Genomic DNA, 12,460 nt, shown 5'->3' on the forward strand with positions numbered 1-12,460 from the left:
CAATCAGAAAATGTCTTCATTGTCAGTGCGTTGTTAAAACACGCATTGAAAAGAGAAAATAATATCGAGCGTGGAAGGACAAACAGCGATTATGGATTAGTATGAAGGATGACGACTATTAATGTACTGCTATGGGATAGCTATAAAACCTAGCATTGTACAAATACAAACATGTCAATAATGTTTAAACTGTGTCAAATTGTGTGAATGAAAGCCTCTGTCGTTGTACTGTTTCGCTCTCTGTTAGGAGATAATGTTATGCTGTTAATCAAACTAATCCCTGTTAATCTGAGTAAAATGCCCTGATTAAGAGAGAGATTTGCAAGTCAAACATGAGACCAGCAAATCAATTTGAATCAAGCTGACAGCGATTATGGCCACTGTTGGATAAAACATGTGCTGATTATTTGTGCAATTAAAGGATTTGGATGCTATGCAACTTTGTTTTTACAACCGAGCTAATAAAACTTTTTTTTTTTTATCTTATACATTTATATGTAATATAAACAAACATACATTAAGCAAACAGTTACAAAAAATGGTGAATTGTCCTACAGGCTCTATGTGACTTAAATGTTTGTTCGCGGGATAAATAACCTCCTGCTACATTCAGCCATCGGTGTGGACGCCAAAAAAAAAAACAAAAAAAACAAAAACAGCATTCAGTTGGTTGGATAACTATGAATAATCTTTGTAGATTGTAAACATGATGAAATGTACTTTTATTCATTTGAACAATAAAGATCAATGAATGGTCTTTTTGTTTGGAACACCTTTTTCCTTTTCATATCCATCCATTCATTTTCTATCGTTTATCCCGTTAAGGGTTGCGGGGGGGGGGTGGGGGTGGGGGGGGCACATATGAATACATTCAAGCACTAGTCAAATCACTATCAGCAGCGTTACAGTTCAGACGCTGGGAGGAGGCTACTGCACATGCTCTGTTGACAGCGACCGCTACTTCCTGATAGCCCTCTGCTAGCTTGATTGTAGATAAATAAGTTGGTTGTGCAGCACATGCAGACCAACTGAATAAGATCAGCCCAAACAAATACTTGATGAGTCCTTTTGCAGGGGCTTATGTGATGCCAAGAATAATTTCCGCACTATCATGGAGGCAAGAAGGCCACAACCAGGCTGACTACTTCAGGTTAACCCTCTGCTAACACCAATGTGAGGAAATAATTCAATCGTGCAGCTCTTTAATTTTCCAGTTGTTATCAAATGGTGTGAATTATTATATTAGCGGGGTTGCGACCGAGTAACCTGCAGTTCATCATACCGTGTTCCACACTATAGCTGTAGTTCCTGCAGCGTAGAGCAGGGTTTTCACTGGAGAAAAAAAAAAAATCTGGTTTCAGTTGGATCAATCTTTATTTAATTAGATCTGCTAGTAACCAAGACAGCTTTTGTTTATGGGATGTAATTGTGTCCAGATTAATTAGTTTCTATGATTAATATTCATTTGTTAACAGTTGATCAACTTTGCAATGTCAAATAAGTTGCTTGGCAAACCTGCAGAGAATAATCATCAGATATTTGAGTTGTCTTTAGCTCACGTCGGCGTCTCTCAGTTGTTGTTGGGGTTTTTTTTGTCTTATTTGCAACTTTCTTATCCTGGCCGCCCACCTCATTGTTCAACCCATCCAGCACTAAAAGGCAGTTAGAGCATTTCAAAATCCGCATATTATCTTTAGGAGTCAGTCGAGACAGAAACATAACTAACAGAGGAACAACTATTGGTTACATTTTAATCGCGTTATTGTTCTGTAAATCAATGGGGTTCCAATTTTGAGAAATAGAAGATAACGGCTACATTCTCCTTGTTTAACTGCCTCATGAGATTTAATACCTCTAAAACCAGAGATCTTGAATGCTGAGTTAAAGATTACGGTTGCACAAAGGTTACGACCGAATAGCGTTCTATTGTCGTTCTGTATTTTTTAATCTAAATCTTATTTGAACTTTGATTTGGTCCTTTTGCCATTGCTGTTTCTTTTTAGTCTCTTGGACAATCTGGCCCAATTTGCTAATTTGACTCTTTCTTCACTTTTTGCTGCAGGCTTGCTAGTCCACTTTCTGCAGGAAAATCATTCACACATACAATTTTATAATCAATGCCCACAGTAATAGGATTCCTCTAGCCATGGGCAATTAATACAGTCCCCCCCCCCCCTCCTTTTTTTTCTCTCCCAGCGCTGATCTCAAAGCTACGAGACATTGGCTTCTCCTCATTTACATATTTATTGCATTGGACTCAAATCTGGCGAGTGATTGATGTGGAGCCTGCCTCCTGAATTTTTAGCGACCCATTATTATGAAAGGGAGGGAGGGGGGCTGCAGCATGTCAGTGTACTTTTGATTAAAGTTGAAGAGGACAGAATCATAAGTGTTCCCCACCTACTTTCTCTTCCCGCAGTGCTTAATCTCTGAGGCCAAGAGCTGAGAAGATTCAAGCATGTTATAGATATTGACAAGTCACTCGCTCGCAAAAGCCCCGGCAGATGTGCTTGTTATGATTTTAATCAGTGTGGCACTTGCCGTTCATTTCTTTCTTTAGAGAGTATAATGACAATATCATGAACGTAAAAACAGTTATTCTAGGATCTTGGGGAAAGCGTGTAGACCCTGCCTCTAATGTGGGGTGACAAACAGCTATCGTTTTTGTTCACGATGACCCAATAAATGGTGGAAAATGTTGTGAAAAGATTCTGTAATAAAGCATCCGAAAAATAAATAAATAAATAAATAAATGCACATTTTCAGTAATATTAAGCTTTCATGTGTTTCAGGAAGTGGTATTTCGATTATGCATTGAGGTTAACTGACAAGGGCATAAATCACATTCGCAATCTAGCATAAAATGCTGAGGAGTGGAAAAAGTGTACTCTGCAAATCCAAAAACTCTGTGGAGCCTGGTGGAGGTGAGGTTGGAGGGTAGCTCATCAACATTGTATCTGCCAAGTACTCCTAGCAAGGGACAACCTCAAGCCTTCTGTGGTCCAAGCCACTATGAATTTAGATGCATGAACCTCCTTGCAAAATTATACATCAACTAAGCCCCTATAGGAAGCTCGACTGAGTCTAAATGAGGTTTATTGAAAACCAAACGTTTTTCAAAAGCTGCATGTGCGGTAGCGTCATATAATAATGAGCTTTTTTGCTTCGCTTACATCCTTGTTAGCGTCCGTCAGAAACATCTTTATCGGTCTAATTTAAATGTCAGACGAGACACTGTCAGATGACCGTGCTGCCGAGTTGTCGAGCACAATGATTTCCCTGGTTGGTTGCTTTTGTCCTTCAGACCCAGAGGACACCGGTCCCAAATCCAAGCGATTCCTATGAGAAGCAGTAAACCAACATTTCCATTGGGAGATGGCTTTGCACGCTCCACTGATACGCTTCTAATGCATGCATTTTAATGGGGCTCACCCCTCACAACAGGCCGCGCCTGGACTGATGTTTGCATGCAGAGAAATTCTCAAGTCAGCAATTCTGCCTACGAGCAACATGCCTGCCTCACATGAGGGGATGATAATGTTACTGAAACTGATCCACATATATATAATATTAACTGCGGTTGTTGGATTGATAGACAGAATGGAGTGTTTGAGCGCGGTAACATGCATGCAAAAATGATGCTAGCACGAGGGAATAGTTTAGCATGCACTTTGTTATAAACCAAAGCATTGAGTTTGACCCGATGATGTCACTGGATATGAACAATGGAACAAAAGTTCTTATCGGATGATGCGCTGTAGTCAGCAGACGGCTCAGCTCTATCTGCTGTTGTTCACGTGCTCTGCTTTGGCAGTTAAACCAGAGTTTCCAAAAACATTCACACGTTTCAATCAGCTCTTTCACATGCACACTCATATTTCACTACAATATTACAAATTTGGTGAGGGTCATGTCTGCACCATATTTCACTTGGATTTTAGCATTTAGCGCTCGATACATATGGGATATGAGTCGTGTTTTAATAGAAACATTCCGCGGACCTGTTTGTGGCCAAGTGTGTTGTAAACAAAAGCATATAAACAGAATATTGAGTGAAATTTTCTGTAGCCATGTGCAGCATGGAGTACTGTTCCTTTCGTAATACAGGCAAAAACCAGAATATGAGTGGAACAGTGAGTGGATGTAAACTGAATGACTGATAATGATACAATATGGACCTTCTGGCCTACTGCTAGTTGGCCATTACTGAAGCATTCAAATCACAGTGATAACAACTGATAACGTTCCCATTTAATGGCCTGATAACGGCTACAATGGGAGACGAAAGGTCAGAGGATATTACAATAATACCATTCAACCTTTGTGGAATACCTGCTGAATATTTTTTTTCAGCAATAAATCTAATCGGTGTTTAAATGTTTCGATGAACCCTAAAATGTCCATCCAATGGTGGCCTCAACGGAGTACAAAAACCAGAATTTACCATGTGGGAAATGTAAAATGTAGGTCAGTTTGGATATACCAACATAGATCTGAGGCACTTTCAGCTGTTAGCACAGCTGAAAGCTATACAGACATTTATTGAGAGATACAGTAACACTGACTCCTCGCTGGCCCGGCCTTGCCCACTTTGCCATGTGGACATGTCACTGCCCCCATCTTTTCCATTCCAGGCGATGACCTACAGTAATAACTGTGATCTATGGCCAAATAACACCTTGGTTGCTGACCTTTCCCACAATCCTTCACCACAATACGTCCGTTTTTTTTCCTACCAGCCTAATTCAGGGCCTCTGTCGTCCATCCTCCCTCTCCCCCTCTTCATCCCCGTATCTCGTCGTCGGCTTGATATGTGCGGCTCGCCACACTCCAGTGACTCCATGAATGTTAATGTCAGAAGGGGGGGGTGGGGGTGGGGGTGCATGGTACAGGGAGCAGCTTCATCTGTCTGTAATGTACAACTATGAGGAGTTTTTGAATGCTATTGTTTGTACCAGATAAACCTCTTAAATGTTTTTAACCAGCTGTTCATTCACAAATAGAAAACTAAATATTCACTCAAACCTGAAGATGAAAACCTTGAAGCGTTCAATATTTTTAAAGCAGTTCATCTCTAAACTCCAGACGCATACGTTCTTTCCTCACGTCTGCCTGCAGCAGGTGCTTTTTCTCCTTCTAAACCCTCTTCTCCGTCCCCCTGTAGGCTAATGTTTACAAAGCCCTGGCAGAATGAGAATGTATGCATTATATGGTGATGATCACAGGGTGTTGTAGTCTTTGACCCCTCTGACTCATATCAAACAGGGATTGGGATTAAGCCCCTCATGCAGCTGGTTGACAGGCTGCCTGCCTTCCTGCCTCTAGAGAGACACACTGCCTGGCGCCTCATTACAATAAGACTGGAGCTCCTCAAGCTGCATGTCAGCATTGTTTGGAGCTAAATACATTTGAATTGGACTGTTTTTAATGAGGAATTTCCACAATGTTGATTTTATTGCATATCAAGTGTTACTCATAGTCCAGATATGACTGGAGTTTACTCGAGATATACAGCATGTCACTGTCAGTGGAAATACAGTAGATGGAAGGGAAAGTCCACAAATTTTGCATTCTGTGTATAATAAGGTCATCTTGAAGAGATCACCTGCTCCTCCAAGACTGTCAGGAAAAATAGTTATCCAACTCCCGAGGCACATCTGAGCTGCTATACATGTTGCACTGTGACTGCACAGTCCAAAAAGGCAGCCAGACCTGAGTTTTTTCAGAATCCTCAGCCTGCAGACAAGAAGAACAGCTGGGGCCTGTGTGCACTCGCTCTGTGTCACTCTGTTCTTTGTCACGATGGGCTGAAGACTTTTGTTTTCAGGCAGTAATCAGACAGCCCCGGGGCTCTGTAAAGACCTCGTTCATGTTTCATCTCAACTGTTGCATGCTCAATGCTAATTGGAATCCTGCAACTGGGTCAGAGGCATTGTCTCTCAAGTGCTGTCAAGTCATTGAGACGCATGAATGTGGAATTACGGATCCCTCAGATGCATGATTGAGCCTCCCCTCGGTGCTATCTTAATGCCTCCATTTCAATCTCATTGCACACACTTGCTACGTCTTTTTTATTTCTTGCTATTCCCTACTCTCACTTTATCGCGGTTATTCTGCCTGAAACTGGTTGTCACTGGGGCTTGATATCAGAACTTAAAAAAAAGACTGAATATAATTCATTTTGTAAAATCAATGAACATCATAAATTATGAGCTTACATGTATGGTGACCGAAGCTAGACCACTGTGAACTCCTGACTCAGGCTTTGGGATTGGAGAGCAGTCTATGTGTTTAGTGAATTAGCATGAAGGAGCTATCTGGCATGCTAAATGTGAGGACAGTCAGATAGTTAGGCCACTGCAGCAACAAAACAAAGCCAAAAAAACAAAACGGTCAGAACTTTCACAAACAAAACAAATGCTATACGCTTGTGCGATGTCTGGGCACAAGACTGCATCTAAATCCTTCAGCTGCTTGGTTGTGCGACCGTCAGCAAACATGTTTGTCCATTAGCAAACGTGCATGTCCGGCTTCATCAGCTATACATTAGCTTGCTGCTAGCTTTGTGGGATGTTAACTCGATTAGACTGGTGATGGCAGAATATTTTTAAAAGATGTGTGCTGATCAATGACTCACCCATCCACGTTCCTGTGCCACCACCTGCTGGCTAACGTTAAACCGAGAGAAAACTATTAAATTTGGAGACTTGCGGTGATAGAAGTGAGAAATGAAAAATTGATTATATTGGTATTGAGATATTTTTATCAGCAGGCAATTTTTTTTTTTTTTGGAACCAGAAGAAATAAAACTTCAACATTGTTCAGGGTAAAAGTGTGCAAAATTTATTGAGCAATTTTTTTTTCTCCCTTTCAGCTCACTGAAAACTTTGTGTTCATCATGTTCATGATTGTTTTGGAACTATTTCATTAACATTGTTATTTTTAGTATGTACACGTAATGCACTTTTACTGCGTGAATATTATTCACAATAAACTCATGAACGTGTTATTAAAGCAACTTTCCATTAACCAAGTTCATTTACAGACAGCCTTGTGTTGGGTTTGTATGATGATAAATTTTGGTACGGAAATTATAGTATATTAAGTACCAGTAATGGACGTCCTTGTTTTACTAATAATCTGAAGCAGCCCTGAAAAAAATATCAGTCAATCTCTGTTTGTGAGTATCTCTTATTTCAGTTAAGAAGGAATGTTTTTTTTCGGGCTGATCATAACTTCCGTACAACCTCGGAGATTTGATTGAAAAAAACGATTTACTCTTTTTGTAATTGTTCCTGTAACTAAATAAATTTGTAAATCAGCATTTGTTAAACAACAAAAGCAAGCCATTAAGCAGTTTTCTCCCAAGTTTCCCCAAACAATCCCCATCCCTGGCACTCTGGCGGTTGAGGAAGAAACTGATTCTGCGGTTTGTCAGCGATTAAAAGAATTAGCCAGTCTTGCATACAACCACAAATGAGCAAAACCCTCTGGGAGACCAGAGAGACCATGCGAGGCACATTTCCAATTATACCACCAAATGACTCATTTTCTTATTGGCCCTCCTATAATTGTTGTGGGTATTGGGTACATGCAACTCAATTTGTCTTACATATTTGTTGGTGGGATTGTAATAGAGTTGACAGAGCCAAGGGGATGATAGGGAAGAACAAGACAAAATACAGGAGAAAAAAAATAATACTAAAAGGATGAGATAGATCCCTCAATATTTGTTTCATCTACTTCATCCTTCTTAAGACTGTTGAAGTTTTAAAGCCAGTGGAGGGAGGGGGAAAAAAAAGAAGTCACTTTAATCATCCTGCAGGGTGAGGAATGGGAAGTATCATTTTGGAGTAATCAGAAAATGTCTCTCCAGTGTAATGGACTTTGTTCTGACTGCTAGAATTAATGAGGCTTACAGTGATGTGATTATCTGTCCTGAGGATCATCAATATAGAAAAGTAATTGACAAATGAAAAGAGGTAGAAATTCTTGGAAGTTTCGTGTAAAAAAAACAAAAAACAAAAAAAAAAACGAAACAAAAAAAAAAAAGCAAAACAGCAACACACTTTTAAAGACTTCACCAAAATACTTTGATTTAAGTCGGGTAAGCTTTATTTAATTTGCAAATATTTAATCACTTGTAAGTCATTCTCCATCGTTTTAAAGGTCACGAGCAGTCACTTATAAAGCGACTGGACTACTTGTCAATACAGGCAAATCAAAGGCACAGCACTGACCATGAAGCCATGTTAATGTTGCTGCTGACCGCTGCTGCTGCTGATCTACAACTCAACATTACAGTGCCGTTCTCCAGCTGTTGTTCCCCCCCCCCCCCAAAAGTGAATATTAAAAATAAGTCACATTTCAAATACATAAAGTACAAACTTTAAATAAAACACTTAACAAACATGGATTACAAATAAAATTAGTAACCGTTTCTGACGTGTAACGTGAATCCAGTGAATAGTAGTATATTCTTTCACAAAAACAAAAACAAAAAAATAACTATTTGGTCAATTCGAACATTTCTTTCAAGTTTTAAAAGAAAAACAAAACGAAACAATCAAACTCCATTTTTAATGATTGTTCATCGGGAGCAGCAACAGAAACGTCAAGCTACGTGAGGGAGACAATTTCATGAAATAAATGTACTCGTATCGTCTCCGTAGTACCGTTAGTGTTCCAACCATATCCACCATCTTTGTGTGTTAGTATACTCGATGCAACGGTGACGGTGTGTGAACAGAGAGCAGTAAAGTGCATCTGAAGCAGCATGTGAGTGAGAACAGAAGGGACAGCTGTGGTTTTGTCGGGAGGCGAGCTGCTCGTCGCTCTCTGCGGGGACACGGTCAGGGCCTACAAAGGGACCTTTAGGCTCCCTGCTGGGCTGTGACGTACACATCTGTTATGGTGCTCCCGCGTCTTTCTTCAGTAACTAAGTGCAGTGTGATGCCGTTTTCCAGTTGGCCATCAAAACGCTTGCAAATCTTACCAAGCATATGTCACAAACCAAGGTGCATTCGGATATGATATTTGTTGTTGTGCATATTCCAGTTCAATAGGAGAGGTGGTGGTGGTGGAGGGCAGTGATTATCGTGGAAGAATCCACTTAGGCCCGCGGTGTAAACTCCAAACACATCACATATTCGTCACCAGATGGTTCTTTAAGTTATTTTTCAATTGCACTTGAATACAAAATACACTGATTCATCTAAACACTAACAATCACGTAAAGCAATCTACTTTATTATTCACTGATCTGTACTAACAGTGAGAATCATTGCCAACGGTTCATCCGTAACCTGCCTGCTATCAGGGTCCGTCACGTTGGCTCCTCCCCCCTCAGGCTCCCGCCCGGGTCCCATCAGGAGCAGGTCTGGCTGAAGCTGGCTCCTTTGGCTGTGGCTGAGCTAATCTGATTCAGCCAGGCCAGGCGTCCGCTAGGAGGACGCTGACGTCTCCATGGTGGACAGGATGCGGACCACCTCGGCTCTCTGGGTGGGTGAAATGTGCTGAGTCATGTGCACGATGGAATCCATGGCGACCTCTGGATTGGCTTGGACAAGGCTGAGGGACAAAAACATCATCAGCTAAATAATTACTGGCCGAATGCTGGATTTTACCTGTCGGGGGGGTCACCTAAATAAAATCACTACAGAAACAAGTCACCTGCGAATCTGCTTGAGGATGTGATCTCGGCGGATGTACTTGATGTTCTCGTCGATGACCGACCTGGCCCCCTCCTCTTCAGCTAGCTGCCTCTCCAGCCAGCTCACCACCTCTTCATTGTTATCCCACAGATACGCCTGCAGCAGGCGTGAGGGCAGGGTTACACAGAGATAAATACTAAGTAAATAGACTTATTTTTATGATAAACAGCTAAAAGATAAGAAATCAATATCAACACTAACAGGAGATGGACAAGTGGGGTCCTGGTGTCTTGTTGATCGGACCTGATAGGAGCATTAGTATTCATGAGTGCTGGCATCTCTGATCCCAAACAAAGCCCGGTTGGAGGGCTTAGCAAAGATTTGAGGGTGGAGGGGCTTTAATGGGCCCTCGCCTTTTTATGAATAGTCCTGCTTGAGGTCCACACGAACATTTAATGCCCTTATTAATCATTTTTAATCTGTTTGCTTTTAATTAAGAAACAGCGTGTTGCTCTCCTATCTGCACGTGCCAGGGCTGTGATTAATTGTGGCTTAAGACAGCCGCTCCTGATTGGGCTAATATATGAGCGAACAAGAAGCCGAGCTCAAACGCTGAGTCCACCGCTGTCAACCCCGCGGCTGGTCCTTTGAGTTCAAGACTGGGCCGGAAGGAAGGATGGAAAGACGGAACGGCGTTTATGCATCTCTGAGGGGTGTTTAGTTCCATTTATTCTGTCTATCTGGACTTAATCACACTGGTTTAATGGGAACGCTACGACTTCTTTATCTGGTAATGCTGCTGGACAAGAGATGGGAGGATCAGAATTATGAAAAAAAAAATACTGTCTGTTCTCGTTCTCCGGGGCTGGGAATAATTAAGTGCATGTACACACTTCCCTGAGAAGGAAACTTCCATTCATCAAGCTAGACTGTTAATACAATTAATCTGCTCATATATTCAATGTGAAAAAGAAACTGGCAGTCGTGACAAGTTTGTATCATGAATTTTTTTGTTTTTTTCCTCCCTTATTTCTCTCTGTTTGAGAACTTTTGCACTTTATACTGAAAGATGATTTGGGGTCTTATGATAGAGATATCCTCACAGAATTAATGATCACCTGTGTTGCTTCAGATTTTAAACTCAGTTCAAGTCCAATGCTTAAAATTAAATATTTTCTTCACAAACTTCCATGAGATTCTGGTTTTCTAGATTCAAACTCGCTCAGTACTGGAAAGCAGTGCGTTACCTTGACCGCGCCCTCAGCCTCCACGAACCAGCGGCGCAGCATCGCCTGGATCTGGCCGTCCGTCAGCTCGCTGTTGGCCGCTTGGATCTTCCTCTTCACCGTATCCTCAAGGAGCAGACGCCGCAGACGCCAGTAAAAGAACAGACGGGACGTTTGCCATTCCAGGATATCCTGGGAGTGGGAAAAGAAATCACGGACACAACTCCCTGCATCAGTCAATAGCTGACAGATGGATGTGCTAGAAACGACCACGTGTATAAGATCCGAAGAGGGAAGGTTCAAATTGAACCCTAGTGCTCAAGAGTTCTCTCTTTTCCAGTGATATATTATACTTTCGTTTTTACTTTCAGATGTGGTATTGTTCAAATAAAAGGACAACTCCAAAATCGATCTACATTTCTACATTTAGCTGTGAATAAATGGCTTGAACTCTCAAGGGGAAAGGAAATGGAGGTTGAATTATGACAAAAGCACTGGTTGTCTATAGCTGTAATCAGGATACCACAATTTTTTCCACTGGTTTTTTTTTTTTAAAATGACTCAACTATGGTGTGTTGCCACTCAGCCAATGAGAGAGTTGTTCATTAGGCAAATTAAAAAGAGGAGGTTCCCCTGAATCTGTTGGTGTGCAATACTGATTAAATGTGTTAACCGGTATTGAAAAACTCTAGAGCAAGAGTGACATTTAGCATAAAATGCTCTATCCAATGTTCTTTTCAGTTATAAAGTGTAAAAGCTGTAAGGGAAACTGGTACTTGATGGGACCAGTAGGGCTAATATGTCGTCACTGAGGGCAAACCCTGACTGTCAAACACACGTCTGGTCATGTGACGGGAGCGTTTGTTGTTAAATGATGGCACTTGGATAGCAGAGAGTGAGGCTGTACCGGCCCCAGGCTGATCCAGACTTTCTCTGCTGGTTGTCCAGCGTAATAAGAGGATAATTATGAGGACCCTCAGAGCCGGCTAAGACCAAACATTATTCACCAGGCAGGTGCAGCAGCGAGGCTGACACTCCCCTGTGGGCTTCACACTTATTCACACAGCAGCAACACAGACACAAGACAGGATTTAAAAAAACAAAACAAAACACACACACAAAAAAAATCACTAACCGTGATGACACCCTTTTCTTGCATGCGACCTGGGGTGTCATGGAGGTCCGCAAACTGCACGGCCACCTGGTGGTAGATGGGAAGCAGAAACTCTTCACGCTCCTTCAGCTTGGTCTCTAGTTCTTTACGATCAGGGGCGCTCAACTCTGGAGTTCCTGTATGTAAAGCACAAAATAACACCATCTGGATAAAGTATATGAGCACGAATCTGTAGTTAACGGACGCCAAAAGTTCTACCATCACATTTGACCTTAAAGGCCCCCCCCCCCCCCCAACACACACACACATATACACACACACACACACACACACACACACACACATCTGGCTGCTGTCACCAAGGACTGATTTCTGTCAATTCCAATCTGGACGCCCTCAGACCCTCCTCAATAATGTTTCATTCCACCAGTTTGCCCAAAGCGCCCAGCCCAAACAGCATTGGATGT

At 41.7% G+C, this 12,460-nt stretch overlaps 1 protein-coding gene across 9 annotated transcripts in view; it reads right to left on the minus strand.

The window, feature by feature from the left end:
* Positions 1–8,090: 8,090 nt before the first annotated feature.
* Positions 8,091–12,460, minus strand: part of acaca (acetyl-CoA carboxylase alpha) — a 31,716-nt gene continuing 27,346 nt past the window's right edge. For 5 of the 9 annotated variants that reach the window (XM_086178990.1, XM_086178994.1, XM_086178986.1 and 2 more), the window contains 4 exons: positions 12,015–12,169; positions 10,901–11,071; positions 9,673–9,809; positions 8,092–9,570 (listed from right to left, as the gene is read on the minus strand). In XM_086178990.1, coding sequence (XP_086035116.1) covers positions 9,444–9,570; positions 9,673–9,809; positions 10,901–11,071; positions 12,015–12,169 — 590 coding nt within the window. In that variant the 3' untranslated portion in view covers positions 8,092–9,443. Of the gene's footprint in view, positions 9,571–9,672; positions 9,810–10,900; positions 11,072–12,014; positions 12,170–12,460 lie in introns of all 9 variants that reach the window. The other 4 variants (XM_086178989.1, XM_086178995.1, XM_086178988.1 and 1 more) reach the window with 1 other exon arrangement.

The sequence above is a fragment of the Aulostomus chinensis genome, chromosome 15 (genome assembly GCF_037954235.1).
Source record: "Aulostomus chinensis isolate RoL2024-O1b breed Wild chromosome 15, RoL_Achi_v1.0, whole genome shotgun sequence".
Taxonomy (NCBI): domain Eukaryota; kingdom Metazoa; phylum Chordata; class Actinopteri; order Syngnathiformes; family Aulostomidae; genus Aulostomus; species Aulostomus chinensis.